We start from the raw sequence: 23,842 nt of genomic DNA, 5'->3' as shown, positions 1-23,842 counted from the left end.
GTTGTAGTGGAAGAAGAGGGGTTTCTTTTGGCCATGGTGAGGAGGTTGGTTTGATAAGAATGGAGAGAATAACAAAGACAAAAAGGGTTTTATCGATGCTTTTGGCGGAACAAAAGGTCGTCTTGGTTAAAGGAAAATGTGGGTTCAGAAGGAAATGATGGTTCTGAAGTGACTGATCGGTGGTACTGATGAAGAAACAATTATTACACCTACGCAAAAATTAACTAAGCCATACATACTTAAGGAAATAAAATATTTAGAACACGGTAAAAAGATTTGATTTACAAATTCGGCAAAATGCCCATCTTTTTCCCGAGAAAGCATAATCTTTCTTCCAAAAGTGGTTTTGTAAAAATATCGAAAAGTTGAAAATCAGTACTAATAAATTCTAACACAATATCACCTTTAGCTACATGATCACGAATAAAACAATGCTTAATTTATATATGATTTGCTCTAGAATGATGTATAAAATTTTTTGATAAGCAAATAGCACTGGCATTATCACAAAATATAGGAGTAGAGGTAAGAGATAAATCATAGTCGAGAAGTTAATGCATAATCCACAGAACTTGTGTACAACAGCTTCCGACAGCTAAATATTCTGCTTCATTCGTCGATAGTGCGACACAATTTTGTTTCTTGCTATGACAAGACACAAATGCATTTCCCAAGAGTTGACACATACCACTAGTACTTTTCCTATCAATCTTGCCACCTGCAAAATCTACATCTGAAAAACCTTCCATACCAAGCACGCGGAGCTTGTTTGCGATCATACAAAACTTTAGTCAGCTTGTATACATGATCAGGAAAGGTGACATTTTTGAATCCTGGTAGTTGCTTTACATATACTTCTTTAGAGATATAGTCATTTAGGAAATCACTTTTAACGTCCATTTGAAACAGCTTGAAACCTTTGTGAGCAACAAAATCAAGTAATATTCGAAAGGATTCAAGTCTTGCTACAGGAGCAAAGGTTTCATCATAGTCTATTCCTTCTCACTGAGAGTATCCTTGAGCAACCAATCTTGCTTTATTTCGAAATGGCTGGCCAAATTCAATCAATTTGTTTCTGAATACACCCATTTAGTTCGAATGACGGAGCAGTTGAAGGTCTTGGAACCAATTCCCATACTTTGTTTCTTTCAATATGATCTAGTTCCTCTTTCATAACACTTATCCCGTGAGTATCTTTCAGAGCTTCATCCACTTTCTTTGGCTCAAGTTGAGAAATAAGAGCCACATGAGATTTGTTCTTCTGAGATCTTCTAGTAGTGATTCCTTCATGTGGATCTCCTATAATAAATTTGTGAGGATAGCCAGGTTCGCTTTTCCATTCATTTGGAGTGTTTGAGGGCGGATCTCTTTCTATATTAGTCGACTGATCTGTTTGAGATGGTTCGTAAATTTCCACAGACTCTTCAGGTAGTTGAGTTTGATGATCAGCTGATTCACATTGATGATCCTTTCTTGTAATGACATATTTAGGGACAAAAGGAATTTTCTCATCTTCAGGAAGTTTTTCATTCCTTAGGTGAGGGTTAGTATCAACAAAAACAACATGAATTGGTTCTTAAATGCAAGGTGTTCTTTTATTATAAACTTTATATGCTCTACTTGAAGGAAAGTAACCAATAAATATACCTTCATCATTTTTGGGATCGAACTAACCCAAATTATCCTTTCCATTATTGTGAACGAAGCATTTGCACCCAAAAGGGTGAAAATAGCTAATATTGGGTTTCTTACCATTCCATATTTCATACGGTGTCTTTTTTAGGAATGGTCAAATCAGACACCTATTTTGATAATATGATACGCTGTGCTTACCGCCTTTGCCTAGAAATGGTGAAGTAGAGAATTTTCCACAATCATGGTTCTTGTCATATCCTATAGGGTTTTATTTTTACGCTCTACCACTCCATTTTGTTGCGGAGATCTTAGTGAAGAGAAAGTTGTGAGAGATTTCTTGATTGTTGGAAATTTTTTCAAAAGCTCTGCTTTCAAATTCTCCTCCATGATCACTTCTAATAGAAGAGATGTAGTAACCTTTTTCTCGTTGAACCTTCTTACAAAAAACTTCAAAATTCTTCAGAGCATCATCTTTATGACTCAAAAACATAACCTAGGTAAATTTAGAGAAATTATCCACAATGACAAAAGCATATTTTATACCACCTATGCTAGCAGTTCTAGTTGGACCAAATAAATCCATATGCAATAGTTGGAGAGGTTTGAGGTGGAAACAAAATTTTTAATTTTGAAAGATGGACGAGTTTGTTTTCCTAGTTGACATGCATCAAAAATATGATCCTTTGAAAAATCTAGTTTTGGAAGTCTAATAACGAGATCATGTTTAGAAAGCTTTTGAATAGATGCATGCTGGCATGACCAAGTTTTCTATGCCAGACCCACGGATCATCAACTATAGAAGCAAGACATATTTGATCCCCAAGATTATCTAAGTTGCTAATAGACATTTTTATCTCTATTACTTGAAAGAATGAATTTATCTGATTCATCTTCTATAAACCAGCCATGTTTCTTAAAACGAACCTCGTAGTCATTGCCACATAGTTGACTAATGTTGAACAGATTGTAGCCGAGTTCATCAACCAAGTAGACTTCTTCTATATCACATGTTGAGCTCAGAGGAACTTTTCTGACACCAATTATATTTCATTTGGATTTGTCTCCAAATGTGATTGTTCCTCCGTCTAGTTTGGTGATTTTCTTGAACAATTCTTTATTACCAGTCATATGTCTGGAATACATGTTTTCGGGATACCATTTTCCTTTTCGATTTTTCTTGTGGTGTTCCTGCAAAACAAAATTACTTGTTTCTAGGTACCCAATCCTGAAAGGTTAGAATGCTGAGTGTTAGTTTGATTTGAAGATTTGGGTCGCCAGACCCATCTTCTGTCATCCTTGAACCTGTAGCAATTTGAGGTGTGACCCTTTTTATCACAATAAAAACAAGACGAGACTATTTGAATTTTCAGAGTCTTTTTCTGCTTTGATTTTGTTCCTACATTGGTTAGTATTATGGCCATTTTTACCACAAAAGGAACATGCATGAAATTTCTTCTGTTTGTGATGAACAGTCTGATTTGATTTGACTGAACTATGACTAGTGAATTTGTTGCAATCCATTCAATTGAAGTAGAAGTTCATTAACCCCTTCCTGTAGCATATCACGCTCAATTTCACAAACTTCTAGCTTTAAGGCCCATTTTTTCTTTTCTATTTGAATCTTTCTGAGTTCATTTAGAACTCTTTCAATACCTGTAAGAGTAATATCAACAAATTCTTGGAGTTCATAACAATTAGGGCAATTTGGGGGACGTACCTCACTAGTTCCCTCGTCTGCCATGAGACCAAATTGATCTGAGTCTTCTTCTTCATTTGCTCCTCTGTTTCCTGAGAACCCAAGCTCTCCTGATTCTTCATTGCTATCATATTCTATGGCCATGAAGCACATATTTGTAATTTCTTCACGATCAGACTCTTCTTCATCACTCTAGGCTCCAAAAGACTTCTTCCTTTGGAGGTTCCTACTCAGCTTCTTCTTTAGTTCTGGACAGTCAGCTTGAATGTGTCCATGTTTACCACATTCGTAACATCTTCCATCATTTTCATTGTTTATCTTTCTCTTTCTGAAGTTTGGTTTACCTCTTCTGCTATTTCTGTTTTTCTTCATCATGCTAGTTACAACTTGAGAAGCATGGCTATATTTTCATCCTGTTCTCCTCCTTCATCTTCTTCTTCATCTTCTGGTTCAACCACATTTGCTTTGAAGGCAACTGCTTTCTTATTTTCTTGTTGAATCTATCTATCCAAGTGAGTTTTCTCAAAAGATATTAAATCACCTCTGAGTTCAGCATAGGACAGTTTGTCAAGATCCTGACATTCGAGTGCGATGACCTTTGACTGCCAAATCGTAAGTAGACTTCTAAGAATTTTTCTGACTTGTTCTTCGCTTTTTATTCTTCTACCAAATGATTTGAGATCTCCAAGAATTTTGCTGAACCTAGAGAACATTTCTTCAGCAGATTCTCTGTCCTTTATTTGAAATAGCTCATACTCGCGAACCAAGAGATTTATCCTCGTTTCTTTTACCTTGTTGGTCCCTTCATATGTGACTTCCAATTTGTCCTACATCTCCTTAGTAGTTTCACATCTTGATATCTTTTCATATCCCTCACCACTTATAGCATTGTACAAGAGATATTTTGCTTTGCATTCACAGTTATGACAACAGCTTGCTGATCAATGCAGTCACTTAAATCAAGTGGATCAGTGGATACTATTACTTGACCATTCTCATCTTTCTTTGGGGAAATTAGAAGATTTCCCTTTTTGATCACCCGCTAAACTTTGATGTCATATGACCTGGTGTGTGTTTCCATCCACACTTTCCAATAAGAGAAGTTTTGTCCATTGAAGTATGCTGGTTGAACTTGAGAGGTTCCCTCTTGAAATAGTGCACCAACAACTATATTTGATCCCATGATCTTTTCCTCACTAGCTGTTAAGCAAAGTTTGTGAGCCTTGCTCTGATACCAATTGAAAGTACAATTGGGAGGGGGGGGGGGTGAATTGTGGTCTATTAAAAATGAGTCGACTAACGATAATTTTAGTTGACTAGATCGAGAGCAGAATGTAAAATAACAGTAAAATGAAAGAGAATGACACACATCGATTTTATACTGGTTCGGTACCAGTGTGATACTTACATCTAGTTTCTCTTGAGTCACAAGGGTTCCCTTTAGATCTTGAAAATATTACAGCAAGGATGGTTTTGATTTGTTCGCCATCAACGAAGTACAGCAACAATGAATCTCTAATAGTGACACAACTCTCTTTTGTGTTCTAACTCTTCCTAACTTTTGAGACACTTGTGAACTAAGGATTACAATGTTTAGGCTAAGAAGTAGAGAGACTTAGAAAATAATGTGTGTAGTTGCGCAAGTCTTCCATTTGATCTTAGCAAACTTCTTATAGGAGAGAAAAGAGTCGTTGAGCTTTGACCAAAATAAAGGCACGAGATCTTTAGAAGGATTTGACCCAAGGGGTGCCTCTTCGAATCCTGCTCTTTAGAAGGGCCGGATTCGATCGTCACTTTCCTTGTCACAACTTTCATTCACCAGACAATCAAGCCTTTGATTGAGCTTAATTAAGGATACTGAATATTTGCTGGCAATAGCTCCTTCATTTGTAATTTGATTTCCTTGATTGAGGCCGAATATATCTGCAGGTTTTTTATTCCTTCTTCAGGTCCATTGATTTAGCAATCACATCTTTGGATAGCTTCTCATTGGTTTTCTTTCCTTTTGATGATTCCTGCAAAACAAAGAAGTGAACATTGTCATCATTGAAACCTTGGAAACACTTTTAGTTGCTAAAACACGCTATCTTACACCCATCTGACCCTGCGTATTGCTCAATCACGCTGATATTAGTATCCACATTAGATAAAATATGCCACATCAGAAAAGAAATGCCACATATTTTTTTTTTAATTTTTAAAGGCAAAATGGCCACCATTTTCACCTTCTTCACCCTCCGACACAATTGTAATATTTAGTCACCTTCCCCGTTAAAACCTCACCACCGAACCACAATAGAGATACTAGCAAACATCAAAGCTTGTTTTTTTCTTACCTCTATCTCATGTAAACAAAGAATAAAAAGAAGGATTTGTGAATATTCACCAGAAATTTTCGAGAGATTGAAAGTGGGAGAGGAAACAATTGAAGTTGCATTTACTTCAAAATCCAATAATTTTTACAAACCAAGCAATTGATTTGAGCACCCACACACCATTACAAATTAGATTCGGGCACTCCATATCTTTCTTCCTTGTTTATGCTCTTCGTATCCACACCCCCTTTGGTATTCTTCACCTGATTTGACTTGAACTGCTAGGGGATTTTTTTGTATTTTTTTGTTTTCTACTTAGAAGGGTGATGCAAAAGAAATAATTGTGGTGGTCATCGGTGGTCTCCGTCGCCGGTGATGGCAAATTTTTCCAGTGTGTTCTTTGCCATTGATGATTCGGAAGTTTCAACACTAGCCAGCGATGATTTTTCGAGAGGCTCCGATGAAATTCCTATTCTTCTTGATGTTGTTGGATGAAGTTCCTGTTGCGAACCATGGGTTCTTAGCTGACCTTGTCTGTTGATTCATCTTTTGTTGCCCTTTAATTATGATGAAAAGAAAAGCTATGGCAGCAAGAAGAGGAGAACCATGGGTTCTCCGCTTTTTTGTGTTTTCCTTTTTATTTTTTTCTCTTATTTTAGTCATTTTCTATGGAATCTTTGTAATCACGCTTTTTTGTGCGTGCGTACCAAACATTTTATCCACCTCAACCTTACCTATGTCTAGGGGTGGCAAATGAGCGGGTTGGGCTGAATTTGGGCGGGTCAAGATGGGTTAGGTCAATAAATGGGTCATTGCCCAACCCAGCCCAAAGTGTACTTGTGCTAAGATGGGTGGGTCATAACCCAACCCGCCCAACTTGACCCATGTTTTAGAATTATGCTAATCTTGCATAAAAAAGCTTTTTACCTTAAAATGTTAAGTCGAAAATTTTTTTGGGGGTGGGGGTGGGGTGGGTGGGTGCAGGAAAAAAAATAGAAAATTGAAAATACAAAAAAAAAGTAAAAAAAATTATTTTAGGGGAGGGGGTTGGGTGGGTGGTGCAAAAAACAAAACAGACAATTGAAAATAAAAAAAAAGTAATTTTTTTTTTGAAGGGTGGTGGGGGTTAGTGGTGCAGAAAAAAAAATAGAAAACTGAAAATACAAAAAAAAAAGTAAAAAATTTCTTTTTGAAGGGAGGGGGTTTTGCGGGAGGGAGAAGGGGGACATAGTGAGTGGATGGTGCAGAAAAACAAAAGAATATAGAATTAAAAATACAAAAAAAAAAGTAAAATTGGGGCAACTAAATAAATTTCTATATAAGTTGGGTTGAGATACCTTTTGTTTTGGGTGAGTTTCATGGGTTTTATTTGGGTTGCTTAATGGGTCAGAATGAGCTATAAAATATAATTAGTTAACTTGGGCTTAACCCAAATTAACCCATGAGCTAAAATGTTTTTAGCCCAACCCATTAATCTCTGGGCGGGTTGGGCGAGTTAGATGAGTTTGGGCTCAAATTGCCACCCCTACCTACCTATGCAACATAAGCTAGGTCAACCGTCACAAGGGTGTAAGAAAGTGTGTTTTAGCAACTATAAGTGTTTAGATGAAATTCTTAGGAGTGCAAGGACCGGAATAACAAAGCGGAACAAGTACAATGTCTCCTCGACTATTTTGCCATTTAAAAATAAAAAATCTTCATTCCACATGGCAACCAGTAATTTGCTATAACCATATCCGACTGGTCCCACATCCGATTTCGAAAATCCACGTGTCTGGCTCAGAAAAAACACAAACTAAAACAAGTTCCTCATTGAGTCCCTTCGGAATGCCAAAATCAGATGGCCACTTACGTCATCGCCGGCGGCGGTGCCACCACCACTGCTTTCATCAGAAATCCTCGCCGTAGCTCCTCTTCAGCTGCTCCGTTAAGTTCTCAGCTAGCACTTAACTTTTTTCAAAATCGCTCTAACTGTCGCCGGAAGTCGAAAAGTTTTTCGCCAATTTATGCTTCCGTTTCCGCTTCGCCGGCGCCGGTAACTAAGCCTGATGACCTCGTCGACTCCATTCTTTCCAAGGTACATTTACTTGAATTTATTTGCAGAGACATATTTCGAAGAAAATTGGAAAAATGAAGAAATAATGAAAAGTTTTCAGCTTTTGCAAAAACTGAAAAGCATGATCGTTTGTTCTTTATGCCAAATGGAGTAGCTTTTCTTATTCTTTATTTTTTTTATTATGTTGTTTTAAGTGCGTTTCACTTAGGATAATTGATTTCAGCAAATGATAGCCTGTTTCCGGTAATTCTAATTTTATAAATTTGGATATTAATGAGAAACTGTAATCAGTTTGTTACATTTGATATGGGTTCGGCCGAAATCAGTAGCTTTGTTCTAAATCTTGCATTTGTCTTAAGAAATCTATTGAATATGTACGAATTATTAGTTTAGTAGAAAGACTAGAATCCCGAATCCATAAGTTTCAAATCATGGCTCCGCCTCTGGTCAGGTAGCCAAGTGTACTAAGGTTCAGCATAACCTTGGCCTATCTTGGCACTTTGTCGTGCACTTTGGTAAAGAACTTATACTCTATACTTCAAAAGGAAGCCAAAAGAAAAAAGATAAAAAGCAAAATAAAACCTCTACATGTGCATTTCTTAGGCTCGTGTACTTTAACACAAGTGCTAAGTTTTGAGCCTCAAATAGTTTGGTAAAATTGGCAAGTGTCCTTATAGATTATAAATTGCTTGCCAAATTTTTTGCGTAGATCATGACAAACACTCTTAAGAGACTAACTGAATTGCTGCTTCATAAAGTGGTGAAACCAACATCTCAAGTTAAGAGGAAAACACTAGATCATACTTACCCGACCACAGGGAAATGCCTTATGTAGAAGCAGTTCGTCAACTGAATAATTGCATTCTGAGTACTTCTGTTTTGGAAGTCTTAGTAACATCAACTGAGCATCATCACTTAACCAGGTTATGCAAACAGATCGAGGGGTTTCCCTGACAAGGGATGAGCACAAAAGAGTAGCTGAAGTGGCTCAAGAATTGCAACGTTTCTGTGTGGATGAACCTGTGAAATGCCCTCTAATATTCGGAGGTAAACTTTAGTGTTATTTTTTAGTAGAAACAGAGTTCCATTAAACTCTGTATGTGCCCTTGCAGATTAATATCTCTGTGATCTTTTTCCTATTTCCCCTCTTTGGACATATATTAGTTATCAGAAGTAATTTTCTTTGTTAACCTAGTATGTCTGGCCTAGTTATTTTTCCTCATAAGTACAGTATCCCTATTTCTTGTTAATCATCGAGTGCGCCATTCTTCTGAACAAGTTCCTGCCAATTCCTTCTGTTTGGTTTAGAGCAATTTGTGCATGCAAATTAACATACTCAGCAGATGATCTAGATTTTTCACTTAATAAGTCTGCAGAATATGATCACTTACGAAATACTGTGTTATAATGCATGATTTTGTATACCATAGAACAAAATGCACCAAAATAGTGAATAACCTCTGCAGTTATATGTTCACTAACTTGAAAACATCGGCAATCTAGCACCAGTTAGGGCAGTTGGATGATCATGTTGCCTATTTACACACAGCATCAAATGTTTTGTTTGATAAGTAAAATAACTTCTTTTTTAAAATTTGGACACCCCTTGTGTGATTATCATGTTTTTCGATCACAGAGAAGGCCTGAGATGATTATTAGAATGGTGATTCAAGAGGTGTATGCAAGAGGTCTCATGAGAAGTAAGATGCAGAAGGAATTAGATAGGCTCAATTTCAATTTCCAACCCATGAATTTAGATACTATGGTCGGGAGGTTCGATAGATAGTTTTGCTGCTCTACGTTTGGTGCTTTATGGCCAAACTGCAGATTACTGGTTTTTTTTAGCTGTATATATTCCTGCTTTGGTAATGAAGTCGTTATTTACCAAAAAAATAATGAGTTTGTGTGTGTATATGCGCGCGCGCGCTTGTGTGCATGCTCTTTTTGCACTGCACTATAAGTTGTTCTGCTGACAAAAGATGTTAGTTACTTCTCTGGTTTCCTGAAGTGCAATTCTAGCAGTTTTGTGCATAAATGCCGTAGTTATTTTAACCATGTCTTATAGCAAATCAGCTTCTAAACTGCAATTAATAATGAATTCCTTGCAGAATGGGATGTAGTGTACTGCTCAAATCCCACTTCACCTGGGGGTGGCTATCGGAGTGCATTTGGTCGCCTTTTCTTCAAAACAAACGAAATGATTCAGGTTGTTGAAGCCCCTGACATTGTCAAGAATAGAGTGTCCTTTTCACTTTTTGGTTTCCTTGATGGGGAAGTTTCCTTAAAAGGTACGAAAACATATCCTATCTTTCAAATTTATATCTTCTTAAAAGTTCTTTTCTCCTTTATAGGGGAGTAGAAATGTTGGTGTGCATATATGGTAAGTGTGACTTGCTGCATTTGTGACTTGCTGAATCAAATGCCAAATATAACAACGTGGACGCTCAGACTCAGTTGATGCATAATTGCAAGTAATTTGCATATTTTCTAAGAAATATACAGACATCTCACTGTTTCTGGCTTCTAAGTTATTTGTCCTTTTTGTTCTCAATCTGTTATATGAAGCCTCTAAATAAGAATGTTGTAAATAGGCACTTAAGAGTGTGGCCTAGTGGTCAATAAAGTGGGTTGAGAACCATACGGTCTCAGGTTCAAATCCAGCGGAGGCAAAAAATACTAGGTAATTTCTTTCCATCCGTCCAAGCTTTCATGGACAGAGTTACCTGGTACTTGTTGCTGGTGGGAGATAGCAGATGTCTTGTAGAATTAATTGAGGTAACCCAACACCACGGTTATCCCCAAAAAAATATGAAAGCTATGGGATCAGTGAAGTACCTTCTTCCCACTGGCACTCAAAATGTTTCTACCAGCAATTTCATCTGTTTGCCATTTCCTGCATTACACCACATGGCCCTAATCTAGTCAACCAATCAATCGATCTAACAAGCCTTAATAGCAAACTACTTGAAGGTGACTATATGAATCCTCTATATCCATCCCGGTCCATTTTATTTCAAGACATACATAATACTTAGTCTTTCTAAGGCAAACTATGGGTTCTCTAAATCTCAGACTTGTTCGTACACTAGCACTGATTCTTTAAGCAAACCAAAAATAAAATTGAAAGAAGAATCAGTGCAAATAAACAACTAAACCTTAGTACCAACTAGTTGGCATCGCCTAAGTGAATCATTTGCTTCTATTATGTTCTACTTTTAGTTATATATGCAATTTGCTTTCTCTTAGTCTCATGAACAAACGGGGCCTATTTTCTGTGGTAGGTAGCAAAGTAGTGATAATCAATTGCTACCATAACAATTTCTTTGATTTAGTATCAATATAGAAAGGTACTAGCTTATGATATGTAATTTAATTCATGCCCAAGACAGAATTCGATACCTCAGGTCATGGTCTAGACTAGTTCATGATGTGTGTCCAGTTCTTTTACCATTCTAATCTGGGATTTTTCTAACTATCAGCTGTGTCATGCAGGAAAATTGAACGTCCTAGATGAAAAATGGATACAAGTTGTTTTTGAGCCACCTGAACTCAAGGTAGGGGCACTAGATTTCCAGTATGGTGGCGAGAGTGAAGTTAAATTAGAGATCACATACATTGACGAGAAGATCAGGTTGGGAAAGGGCTCCAGAGGTTCCTTGTTTGTGTTTCAAAGACGCAAACCTTGAAAAGGAAGTCGTTTAAGCTACTCTTCCATATACACTATACGCCTGATTCTATGTACAAACATATCGTTGAAAGTGAAAGCCTAATTAAGCATTGTTTAGAGAGAACCCATCGCGTTATTCTGGATGTGTAATGTAAAATATTGTCAATACTTTCAGCCATGGAATCAACTTGACCAAAATCAAAAGATGTACTCACCCCAGTAAAATTGCTTACCTCTGATTCAATTTTGCCAGATATTGTTCGTTACTAGTCAGTTCTTAGCTACAGAAGAATGAGTTTCATGTAGATTTTTTGTTATGCAATTTTGTTTTGATAAAAGCTTGAACAAGAACCATTGAAGCTAATAACTCCACTTTGTAATCTAAAAAGTCACTGGTTTACAAACAAGTTAAAAAGGGAAAATGTCCAAATTTTCCTAATTTCTTAAATTTTGTCATACATTAACTTTTGGGTCTATTTATACCTTTTGTCATTAGTAATTCGTTTCGTATTTGCCCTTGTCTTTAACTCCATGGTTCCAAATTGTTCGAGAAAAAAAAGTCTAAATTTGCCCCTCAAGTTTTGGCTATATTACCCTCATCTTGGAGGTAAGGGGTCGAGCAAAAAACGAAGCTTTTTCCTTGACAACGGTAATATTAGACCAAAAGTTTAACCGAAGGTAAAACTGCTCAACTTTAATACTGTAAGGGCAAATTTGATCACTTCCATAATACATAGACTGTAACATAATAAATAACTAACACTAAATTGCATATGTTTAGTTTATCAAATTTTTACTGGACTCTGATTTCAACTACTCTTTTCTAATTTCAACTCAAATATTTTCCGAACACTTACTAAAATGCGTAAGCATGCATTCTCTTCTAAACTATATATATATATATATATTTTTTTTTTTCTTTTTTCTTAACAATCCCCTTTGTCATCTTGAAGAACCACGATTTGTATGACTATCTTGCTCTGAGGAATGTCGTAGTAAAAGAGCTAATGCAATTTTATTCCTTGCCATAAAACAAATTCCAACGAAAAGAGTCATTAATTGTATTATACTTTCATATCCTTGTAGTTTTAAAATCACCCCTCTATCATTCCAAAACAAAAATTCGCATGTGGTATACAGTGGAATAAGCAGAACTTTCACAAGGAGATTCAAAAAGTACAATACACGAAAAAGCTAAAGGATTTAACATCTAATATATGTACATGGGAAAAAATTGATCTTATATACACTATAATTTTCAGGCGAAGGGAGTTCGACTGAACCCTCTTCCGCCCACCTAGCTCTGCCCCTGGGCGTATATATGCGCGCAAGTTTTATGTGATAAGAGGGCAAATTAAAAAAAAAAGAAAAAAAGAAAAAGGCAACCTCAATTATTAGCAATTGTTACTATTTACTAACCTAATTTTATTTTATGCAACCTGACATGTTAAAAGAAATTTAAAACCAAGGTGAGTTCATCCGAAAATCCTCCCTCTTTATGTGGACGATTTGGTAAGAAAATCAGACTTTGGTTGCCTCATAATTGTACGTTGCACAAGCACTTTGAACTATTTTAGATCTTCTTTTAAAATACATATGACATCACTCGTATCTTCACATATAAATAGTTATTACACAAAATTTAAAAGAAAAAAAAAAGATGTTAGCCTTAAACTAATAAGGCGCCTCGCTGGTCATTTTAACATTTCAAGCATGGTCAAAAAATATTTCTTTGAAAATAGTAGCATGAACTTTATCCCCTTTGTGCACTGTCTCCTTGCCTAGAAAGAATGAGAAAATAAGACTTTCTTAGTTAGAGATTCATATATTATATAATACTTACCCAATTACTCTTCTAAAAGTTATTCCAATGCTCTACATTCTTTTTTTTATTTTCTTTGTAGGAATTAGATTCATAACGATAAAAATAATTTTTTTTTCTAGCCACTTCCTAATTGGGTTAAGGGTTCAATGAAACTGTAGCATATTGCCCAAGAAAACTAAACATACGGACAGTCCTTGTTCAAATCCTCAATGCACTTGTTCACATGATGTTCATTTCATGAAGTTTAATGCCATAATATCCTCGGGTCGGGTCGGGTCGGTCATCCGCGGTCAAGCTGCAATTAGATATCACCGATAACAACTTCCCCACCCCAGGTACATAGGAGACCGATCCTTGTCTTTAATTAGCCATTATCACTGCTAATTAGTATTATTAAATGTCAATTAGAAAGTATTATATTAACAAAACAATGCAAACTAAACACAACATACTTACACACACAAAATAAGCCGAATGGACCTTAGGCATACACTCGTAAGCGTAAACAAAAACTTAGAGCAAGCTCTAGATTTAAATCACAGAGGGAGATAACATGCAAGACCAAATAAGTCAGAGAAGTAATAAGGGCACGAAAAACAAAAGGTACAAAAACACAAGATAACAATGAAAGTTGGAAAATGCCAGAATCTAAATAAGAATCTGAGATCGAAACATGCAAGAAGAAACGAGTCGCGGTAGAATAAATAGAAAGCCTAGACGTAAATAGAAAACATAAAAAGAAAAAAAAAACGTGAAGATTAAAAACAGTTAGAATAAAAAAGAGTAAACTTTAGATTATATGTAGCTCGAAGACTCAAAATTTATTTATATTGTTAAGAGTTAATTAAAATTAATAAGGTGCTAGCCATGTTTTGTATACATTTACTTTGGATCTTATTGTAAAATATTTATTACCAATAAAAATATTAGAATAGTTTAATTCAAAGTTCTAAAATAATTTTACGATAAAACTATATTTATTTGTCCATGTGTTATTGCCTAATTATGTTTTTAGTCCATGTGATATCCACTAAGCAAATTTAACTTTTAATTAACCCATATGAGTGGTTTATAACGGGACTCACAGAGCTAAACAGACAGTTAATTGATATGAAAATTAACTTAATGTCATCATGCGAGGAAATAAATTTTTATTAAGAGAAGGTGAAATAAAGAATAAAATTGACAACTTTTTAGTGGTTTAAAGGAGCATCAATCAAAAATTAATTATATTTTGAAAATATGAAACAAAAAACAAGACTTGTGAAATGGTATTCAACTTTCCTAACGTGATTATAAAAGGAGACAGTGAATTTTTATTAAATTTATCATTTTTAACAACCATTCTGAAATTCTGAAGACTTGGAAAGAGATTTAGTGATTTACTGCGCTCTTAATATCACCATAGAAGAAAATAATAGAATTTTATCAATTATCCTGGTTTTAGGTTTTTTTTTCTACGATGCTGGTTTTATTTATTGAAATTCTAATTCGTATAGGGTTCTTGTATGCAGGTATTTTATTCCACAATATAAATAGTATAAACATTTCTGCAAATTTGAATAGAAAAGGAAAATGGTAACCAAACAGTATTTAATACTACAAAACTTATACAAATACCACTTTTGCCTAGGTTAGGTTAGGGTGATATGTAAAACAATTGAAAAGAGACTGCAGTCCATCCATGACACAACCAGTTGGATCACAGAAAACTGGCAATACGACTTCTCTAAGAAGCAAGGCATATCAAAATTAACGACGTATCGAGCCCAGAAACAAGCAGAAATGTCCAGCTACAGCGCAAATCGACTTGATTTCAAGACTTCCATAGATGCAGAAGATGATTAGACAGAAAGAAAAAAATGGAGTTTCCAAAGGCTGGTTTATCTTAACCAGGACCAACCTTAGGAATGTCATAATGCTCAGTAAGATTAGCTAGGTACTGATTAAATTCTTGAATTCTATCGCGGTGGGATTTCGTGGCTTCTTTTGCCAGTCGTTTGATATTAATTTTCTCCCAAAGCTCAAGGTATTTCCTCTCTGCTGGTGTGAGATGATCATCATTCTTTGTCCCTTGCTCTTTCCTCCCACTGTCAAGGTAACTCTCATCTATATCGTCCTCAAGTTGGTTTCTGGTCAATTCGTTGTTTCCACCTGCCATCCACAAATAAGTTTTACAACAACATACGGAATTAGAGCCAAGTCAAATGGGCATAACATTCAAATACAGATGAATTAGATATTATAGTACTGCTGAACACTAAAGACGACATGCAATTGATGTTGTAACATGATCTTAAAGGATACCAAGAAGACTCCAATTTTGGCATGCAAGAAAGAGTAATACACACCATGTTTCCTCACCCCTCTTAGCAACCTACTATCAAATGTATGGTTTGGAGAAAGTATCCTTTCTTCAATTATATCGTTAGTCAATCCTCCAAAACAAAATGAGACATGAAGAAAATCACAATTGCCTCCACAGATGAGCTATCTGCCCCTCCTACCTACAATGAACAATCATAACGATGCAAGTCCTAAAATTCGTACAACCCCCCCCCCCCCCCCACAAAAACAAAAGAAAAACCCCCACGAAAAGAAAAAAGTAAAATAGCTCCCATCACTACACAAGCCTATAAGAAAAGGAAATGCGAAACACGAAAAAGAGCTCATGGAAAGGGCATTTAACAAACCATCATCAACGCCAATTTAGATCTGCCAAATCCCAAAGAAGGTGGCATTGATGCTAGTTCATGAGACAACTCAAGGTGGCCCCATTAAAACGATTCACCAAATGTGGAAAGAATAACAAGAGACCATTGAGACATCTCAGATTTTGGTCAATATCTCCCTACAACCCCATATACCAGAATCAACAATTAACAGTTTGTTAGCCCTACCAACTAACTGAGCACAACTCATGCATTACTAGCTATTCAATGATTATAATTACGTTTCCACATCTATGAACCCTGAGATTTGTAATTACCAGTTTACCACTACCCTCACATCAGCTAAACATTTAGCATCATAGTTCATATGCCAGAAGATCTAGGGTCAATAATCAGACTGTAGATGCTTATGCTTTATCAAGATGAACTACAAGCAAGCTGGAGAAAAGAAAAGAGTAATGCACCAGATCAGAAGGGCAGAACAACATCTGATCAGTTTGATGTTATTCTATACATGTAGATGGTGGTATCTGATACAGATCTATTCTTTGCTTTCCTTCTTCATCTTCTTTTGTATCATCTTTGCTGAAACAATAAGAAATAGCTGCTGATCTCGAATAAAATTATAGGTCTTATGCTAGGGCCGTTACCCTTGCTAAAACCCACTACACTTTACATAACAAGGTTATGAAACTTCTATTGACACTACAAAATATGAGATTGACAATGCAGACGCATAAGATCTAGCAAACTTAGTGAGCCATGTATTTAACTTTTACAAGGACGGGTATGAAACACATGATGAAATGATGAGACTTATTTCCCAATGTAATAGATCTCTACCACATGTTCTTCTCACATAAGCGAGAACCATACAGGATTGACTATTCAGTATAGGTTGTTAAGTTTTTTCTTTTTTCTTTTTGATAAAGTCAGTATAATTTGTTAAATCGCATTACATAATTTTGCCGATGAAGTAGGTTGAATACTATGCCAGTATAGATACACAGCAATAAGAACTGCACTTGAATATTAAACCAAATATTATCTTAAGAAATGCTCAAGGCTAGCTTGCTCTTAGGATACCTTTTTAACAAACTCAAGACACACAGAAAAGAACAAAAAACATAATCCAGTATGTAAGGCATGATGAAACAACCAATTCTTAATTGACCATGATAACAGAGAAAAGATATGATCTCCAATGAGCAAATGAATGATGCCTCAAACCTTTTAGTTGGTCATTACCTGTCACTTGAGTCACAAGATCATACTGATGCTTGTGCTTCTTTTTCTTTTTTATCCCACTAGATTTCACACCTAGAGCTTTGCCCTTTAGTCTTAACCTTCCAGCAACAACATTTTCATAAGCCGACATCTCACCTGACAGAAGAAGTTCAAATAAATCTCAGGACTTAAACTGGAAGACTAGCAAATGTGCAACTATTTCACCACCCCTCCTCCCTCCTGGTTTATAATAGAGCATAAAGCATGTTCTTTAATTTTTTAATCTATCATTCACATTTCCTTCTCCTAAAACTGATTTGAGATTGAAGCCTGGGAGTTGATTGATTCCCTCCCCTGCCTTTTCCCTCCGACCCCTGAGTGATAGATACAATAATAAATAAAGACAGTGCCTGGTTATTTCCAAGGCCAAAGCATATCCTACGACATTAGTCAAGATGAACTCTTTCACAATGAATACCAAAAGCAAGCATTCATTACCAGGATTGACAGCATATTAGGATTTATATGTTAAGCAGTTAGTACGTCAACTGAAATCGATATCACAGGTTGAGTTTTACCAGTTGGCTTCCTTCCTTACATGGTGCCCAAGTATCGCAGTTGTATAACTGCCGCAGTTTTAAAGTTAAGAGCCTATGCATACACAGCATCTTGATGTTAAGGTATAGAGCTAAGTCTCTTGTATTATTTTGAAATGGCAAGTAATTCCATTGCCGACAGACCTTTTCTTTTTCGCAAGTGTCGTAACGAGATGACAAGCAACCTTGACAAGACATGAATAAAGTTTGCTCTATACTTCTCCTTTATCGTTCAGGCTTTTGTAGGGTATATAGAAGAAGTGATGCTCCTTGGAGCCAAAGACAGATTTAAGATTTAAGTGCTATGGGTTCAACAAGTTTTTTTAGCATTGAAACCTCTTAAATTATGGGTTCAGACCTACTATTTATTGCAATTTAGTGAATATTTTTACGCAAAAATTTATAGTCCACGTGAAATAGTGGGTTCAGATGAACCCGGTGTCCGCTTGGAGCGGTCTTTTCGTTTAAGCATAGCTATTATTCGGTTAGAGTGTAGTACATGGCGGTTTTAGAAGGGAATTTCTTCATCTTTTACTTGACCACACAGTTTTTGTTGTTTTTTTTAATTATTAAAAACACAGTTTCTTCTAATGGAAGCGTTTAACCCAGATATGAATTGGTGAACAACATAGATGCCTTATTTCAGTGAGAACTTTAAAGGTTATCCTTTGAATGGAGAATATCTAAACCTCATTATTGTCCTCACTTCCACCTATTGCTTGATTTAAATTACATTTATCTTTTAATCTAAAATGCTCCACAACCCGCCCACCCAAAAAAAAAAAAGAATCACATTCACGTTACAACATATATCTCATCAAATTCAAAAAAAAAATTGCAGGCACACCATAATTAAAAATCTCAACAGCAAATAACAAGTAAAAATTAATGCTTTTTGGATCGCTAGATTTTCATTTTCAAAAAAAAAAAAATTGGGTAGGGGGGAGGGGGTTTGAAGCGTACCTGATTGAGGGTGAAGAGAGATGAGACAACAACTGCTATTTGGAACGGAGTCTCCATTTTAGAGAGGATCTGTTTATTTTCTCGAAGCTTCTGGGCTTCAGTGCTAATAAAAGATAATTTTGAATTTATAGATAAAGTTCTAAAATTTAAATTTAAATTAAATCTATATATATATATATATATTAAAGCAAGAAAGTTACCATATATAATTGACATTATGGTTAAGCCAAGTGGCAAGCTAATAAATGTCAATAGTATATGGTAATTTTATTCTATATTTGACTATTTTAGTTAAATACAAATATTATATATATATATATACAAAATTTGAATTAATTTTGAATTTATAGATAAAGTTCTAAAATTAAATTTAAATTAAAAATAAACTTTATCTTTTTTTATCATGTTATCATATGTGTCACACCTCTTCTTTACACAACATTCCGGAGGAGGGCGTAGGGTAAAGAGAGTTTTTCCGATTAAAGAACAATCGAAACGGGATTCTTTATTAATTTCAGAGTCGCCACCTAGGAATTTTATGGCGTCCTAAGTCACCTGTTTTAATCCCGAATCGAGGAAAATATGACTTTGTTTGTCATTCTGCGAACCAAAATCCGAGTAAGGAATTCTGTTAATCCGGGAGAAGGTGTTAGGCATTCCCGAATTCCCGTGGTTCTAGCACGGTCGCTTAACCATTTTATACTTGGCCTAATTATCTTGATTTACTAAATACATTTTTTTTCTCTTGTTGCATGATTTTGTTACCGCTTTTGGTTAGATTGTTTACAATTATAGACCTACCTTGAAACGAATCACGCGTACGTATATTCGTATTTTTTTTTATATAAATGTAAAGAATCGTGTCACGCATACGTGTACACAATAAGATTGATAGTATTTTTTTTTTTTTATTATATAAAAAAAAATGAATTTATGGCAGAAATTGCGCGTGCTTAAAATAAAATTATGAACATTCGTCACTCTTGTATGATTAAATAGTGAACTGCACATCTCGGGTTATATGAAATAAATTAATTTAATAACCTCCGAAAAACTCCTTTTATTAAGAAAGTTTGCTCGAAGTTGCGCGAACGCATACTCCGAATTGTCTTTAGAAATGTAATCATGTCACGCGAACGTGTCCCCAATTACACAAAATATTCTTAATGGTAATATAAATTTTCTACAAATGTTTATTATGTCCATCTATTTTAAATATGAAAGCCATGGGAAATCACCGAATGGAATGCCTCAAGATTTCTTGAAAAAATCAAGATTATTAGGTGTTGACCACAAGTTATATTTTAAACGTGTGAATTATATACCTCAAAACTATTCAAATTGGAAGAGTTAATGAGATGAAAAATAAATAAATAACGTGCAGCTAAAATTACCATTTTATCGTGAATACAGTATCCGTAATTTGTTTATGTATTTTTAGTACTTGATAATTATATGCACAAGTTATTTATTATTTTCCTAGGCTTAAGACTAAGTGTATATGTTCAAAAACTTACCAAAGCGAATTACGTGTAAAACTAGGAAAAATTTAATTGATAAGCAAACTAAAGTTTTCGAAGAATTTCCATTATTCTATTCGGAGCGAACTCTACTTTGTATATCTTTGACTTAAAATGTTGCAATTAGTATTCATAAATCCGACCTTCTTCTACACAACTTGTTTTTAGTCCAAAGTTCTAATTATTTGGTTAATTTGCTTACGACGATTGAGTTTGGGATAGATAAAATCAAACCAATTTTTATCTCGGCTTATGCAAGCTATTTACAAATACTAAATCTATACTTTGTAAAAAAAATCATTAAGATTATTTTTATATACTATTTTTATAAGGAAATGGGTTAATCGCATTCCTAAAATAAATGGGCCATTTGTTGTTAAGAAAGAAAACTAATTTACAAATTTGATTAAATAAATTGACATTATATACCGCAAATACACATCTAAACCTTTAGGAATATTCCAATATCTTAATCGTAACGAATTATATCGATTCACTTCTCACTTATAGTTATCCCCATTATTAGGCCCTATTTTGTATAAACGAGAATACTTATGTTAACTAGAATTAAACGATATCAGGCTTGACGAAGTTTACTAGCGTGGTTCCTCGATATTTTCATGTTACCAAGCGCTTAGTTAACATGGTCTAAATACAAAGTTTAAAGAATAGTCAATTTTCTACCAAGTCCCCTTTCTCGACAATTCGAATATAACTATACTTAATGAGATTCCGAAATAAATAGAATTATTGCAAAGCTTATACTAACTTCAAAAGAGGTCTGATGGACTAATAGCTCCCATGTCGAGCATAAGCTATATTAGTTAACTAAAAAATTGAAACTCAACTAATGAATTTAAATGGATAGCGGACATATTTAGAATTCCAGATTTCATTTCTTTGCAACATTGAAACTTTGCAATAACATGAGTCTAAATATATATACCTGGAAATGAGGGTAAAAGAGGTAAAATTCAGCAGATAGCAGCAGCAGAAGCCCAACATCAGAGAAAAAAATGCCGAACAATTCAGCAGATTTGAACAAAACCAACAGAACCCGTGAAAACCAGACGAACAATAGTAGGAATCTTAGGAAATTTCAGATTCAATCAAACAGTATCACCAAACAAATCCGGACAGATGCGAGGAAACAGTATTTCTGATTTTAAGACTCAGGAAAGGCAAACTGAAACTCTCAATATCCAAAATAAGCCTTAACACTCTAACTTCTAATGTAAAATTCTGTTTTTATTTTTTTCTGATTTTTCTCTCTTTCCTCTTTTTCTTGTTCCTAAAATCAGTCAATTTTCTTCCTCTCTCTTATTTTTTTTCTGTCCGTCTCTCTTTCTGTGTCCCTTGAAATTAGTCCCAACACACCCTTTTATACAACTTGTTTCCCCCATCTTCCAGCCTACTGCCCGAACCCCCTTTTTTCTTTTCAAATCAGTTTTTTCCACTCAAATAGCACTAAGTCTGAATTTTTCATTTAATCAGCCACTAAGGACAACTTTTCCCTTAATTTCAGCCCCCCCCCCCCATTTTCTTTTGTTCCCCAGTATTCTTTAAACAAATACGTGAACCCTACCATTAGTTGTCTATTATCTTTACACAAACCCACTTAGGAATGTCTCAAATTAGTCCACTAACAGGTTTAAATATTCAGCAGCCCTTAAACAAGTATTTATGTAGTTTATTTTCCCCAAACTAACGCTTAACTACTCCTGAAAACTCTCAATAATACTGACCCTAATACAAAAATCAGAATCCAACACAAAATAGATTTTACAATCTGTTCAAACTTAATTATCAACACTAGTTTCTGATTGAACAGCTATAACCAAATCAGATCAAGTAGCATCATAATAGGGATCAATGAATGAGGAAATAACCATATTGAATTAACTAGAATAACAAATGACATATATACATGGAGTAAACTAACACAATTCCTAAATACAGAACATTGTAAACACATTGAACGGAAATATATGCAGCAAGATGATGACTAATTAAGAGAAAAAGGATCAAACACAACACACATGAGACCACTCGGACACTAATATCAACAGGATGCCAAGTGACTCAATATGAACGACCTATTCAATTAATCGATTGCATATTACAATTGACACTTAAACAACTCAGTAACAAAATAACTATCAAACAGTGTTATTGACGAACTTATAGACTAACAGGGAATTAATTAAGCGACGCAATTTAGGACTCGATTTCACAATTTATAACACATACAGTTAAGGCGACTATAAATAACAGACAAAATCGGACCAAAGAAAAGGTCCTTTGAAAATGAATAGAGTCAATGTGACTTAACAACAACCAAAATCAACATAGTAAATAAACAAATACGTAAATAATGAAAACAATCACGAAGGAAAGAAAGAAAATACCTCATAATAACAGAATTATACGGACCTAGTCTTCGAAACTCTGATTCGGACACTTTGAAATCGAACAGACCTTAGTCGAAGTATTTTCAACTGAAAATACTTCGATTAAGGTCGATTAGACCTCAACCTTCTACTTAATTTGGGCAGATCCAAGATTTGGGATTTTAGGGTTCTTGAGGGTCTGATTTAGGGCTCAACCGCTTCTGGTCAGATTCGAACCAAACCAAGTTTGGTTTGGTTACGAGTGAGGTTAGGAGAGTGACTGGTGTGGGTTTGGGGTACATTGGGGTAGGTTTAAGTTATGCTCGAATCTTAGATTGAAGATTCGAGACGATATAAGGTGATTCAAGGTGAACAACTAACAGATCTGTAACGAGGGTGGTTAGGGGGTGCTGTGGTGTTAATTACGGACTGGTTGGTTTGGAACTGAGTTTGGCTCGAATCTTCAAATGAAGATTCGAGAAACTCCAGGAAGATTCGAGCTCAGTGGTTACCAGATTTGGATAAAGGATGGTCAGGTGGTCTTAGGGTGTTGGTTTGGTGACCGACAGCGTAGTTGCCGCTGGGTTTCAGGAGAGGGGAGTTAGGGCGGCTAGGGTTTGGGGGCATCGTCTTAGGGACGATGATGAACAGGAGAGGGAGGGGGGGTGTTTGGTTAGGGGCTGGTTTGGGAGATTGAGTTTATATAGGGTAGGGGTGTTTTGATCTTGGCCGTTGGATCCATCACGATCTATGGCCAGGATCAATTCACTTAAAGGGGACGACGCCGTTTTGTTTAAGCTGGGGATGGATTGGACAGGGGTGAAGTGGGTCGGGTATAGAGGACTGATCGGGACCGTTGGATTAAAGGGAAAAGACGGCCCTGATTGATTGTAATCATACGGCGTCGTTTGGATTAATGAAAGAATTGAACTTGACTGTTATATTTGACTGATCAATGGTCCAGATTGAAAGCATCCAAACGACGTCGTTTGGGAGACGACTGAGAGACCTGGTCCTGGACTGGGTTATTACACACATTGGGCCTGGTTTTTGTCAATTAAAAATGGCCCAGTCCAATTTTCTTCCTATTTACTTCCCTTTTTTTTCATTTTCCTTTAATTCCTAATTACTAAATTCCTAATTTGAATTATAAAAATCAAAATTATCCTTACAAAAATATTAATTACCCCTTAACAATCATTAACACACAAGACAAAACATTAATCACACCATGACACATTTAAAAGACAAAAATAGGATAAATGCATATTTTTTGTGAT

The 23,842-nt window shown here is 35.4% G+C and overlaps 2 protein-coding genes across 2 annotated transcripts; one reads left to right on the top strand and one right to left on the bottom strand.

The window, feature by feature from the left end:
- Window positions 1-7,459: 7,459 nt before the first annotated feature.
- LOC107805298 (putative plastid-lipid-associated protein 8, chloroplastic) lies at window positions 7,460-11,635 on the top strand. Its single transcript, XM_016629305.2, has 4 exons — window positions 7,460-7,723; window positions 8,626-8,749; window positions 9,811-9,990; window positions 11,195-11,635. The coding sequence occupies exons 1-4, from the start codon at window positions 7,487-7,489 to the stop codon at window positions 11,386-11,388; spliced, it is 735 nt and encodes a 244-aa protein (XP_016484791.1). The 5' UTR covers window positions 7,460-7,486; the 3' UTR covers window positions 11,389-11,635.
- Window positions 11,636-14,891: 3,256 nt separating this feature from the next.
- On the bottom strand, window positions 14,892-18,755 carry LOC107805297 (uncharacterized). The gene is made up of 3 exons (XM_016629303.2): window positions 18,653-18,755; window positions 17,115-17,249; window positions 14,892-15,348 (listed from the first exon to the last, which is right to left on the bottom strand). Exons 2-3 carry the CDS (start codon window positions 17,242-17,244, stop codon window positions 15,083-15,085), a joined length of 396 nt encoding a protein of 131 aa, XP_016484789.1. The 5' UTR covers window positions 17,245-17,249; window positions 18,653-18,755; the 3' UTR covers window positions 14,892-15,082.
- Window positions 18,756-23,842: the final 5,087 nt, after the last annotated feature.

Source organism: Nicotiana tabacum, chromosome 5 (assembly GCF_000715075.1).
Source record: "Nicotiana tabacum cultivar K326 chromosome 5, ASM71507v2, whole genome shotgun sequence".
Taxonomy (NCBI): Eukaryota; Viridiplantae; Streptophyta; class Magnoliopsida; order Solanales; family Solanaceae; genus Nicotiana; species Nicotiana tabacum.
This window is presented reverse-complemented; position numbering and strand designations above follow the sequence as displayed.

What these genes read in the sequence shown, in the direction of transcription:
- LOC107805298 (XM_016629305.2), top strand. Translation starts at nt 7,487, where the DNA reads ATGGCCACTTACGTCATCGCCGGCGGCGGTGCCACCACCACTGCTTTC. An exon ending in TCGACTCCATTCTTTCCAAG is followed by an intron (nt 7,724 to 8,625) that starts GTACATTTACTT and finishes TCACTTAACCAG; the next exon opens with GTTATGCAAACAGATCGAGG. An exon ending in ATGCCCTCTAATATTCGGAG is followed by an intron (nt 8,750 to 9,810) that starts GTAAACTTTAGT and finishes AATTCCTTGCAG; the next exon opens with AATGGGATGTAGTGTACTGC.
- LOC107805297 (XM_016629303.2), bottom strand. Translation starts at nt 17,244, where the DNA reads ATGTCGGCTTATGAAAATGTTGTTGCTGGAAGGTTAAGACTAAAGGGC. An exon ending in TCTTGTGACTCAAGTGACAG is followed by an intron (nt 15,349 to 17,114) that starts GTAATGACCAAC and finishes TGTGGATGGCAG; the next exon opens with GTGGAAACAACGAATTGACC.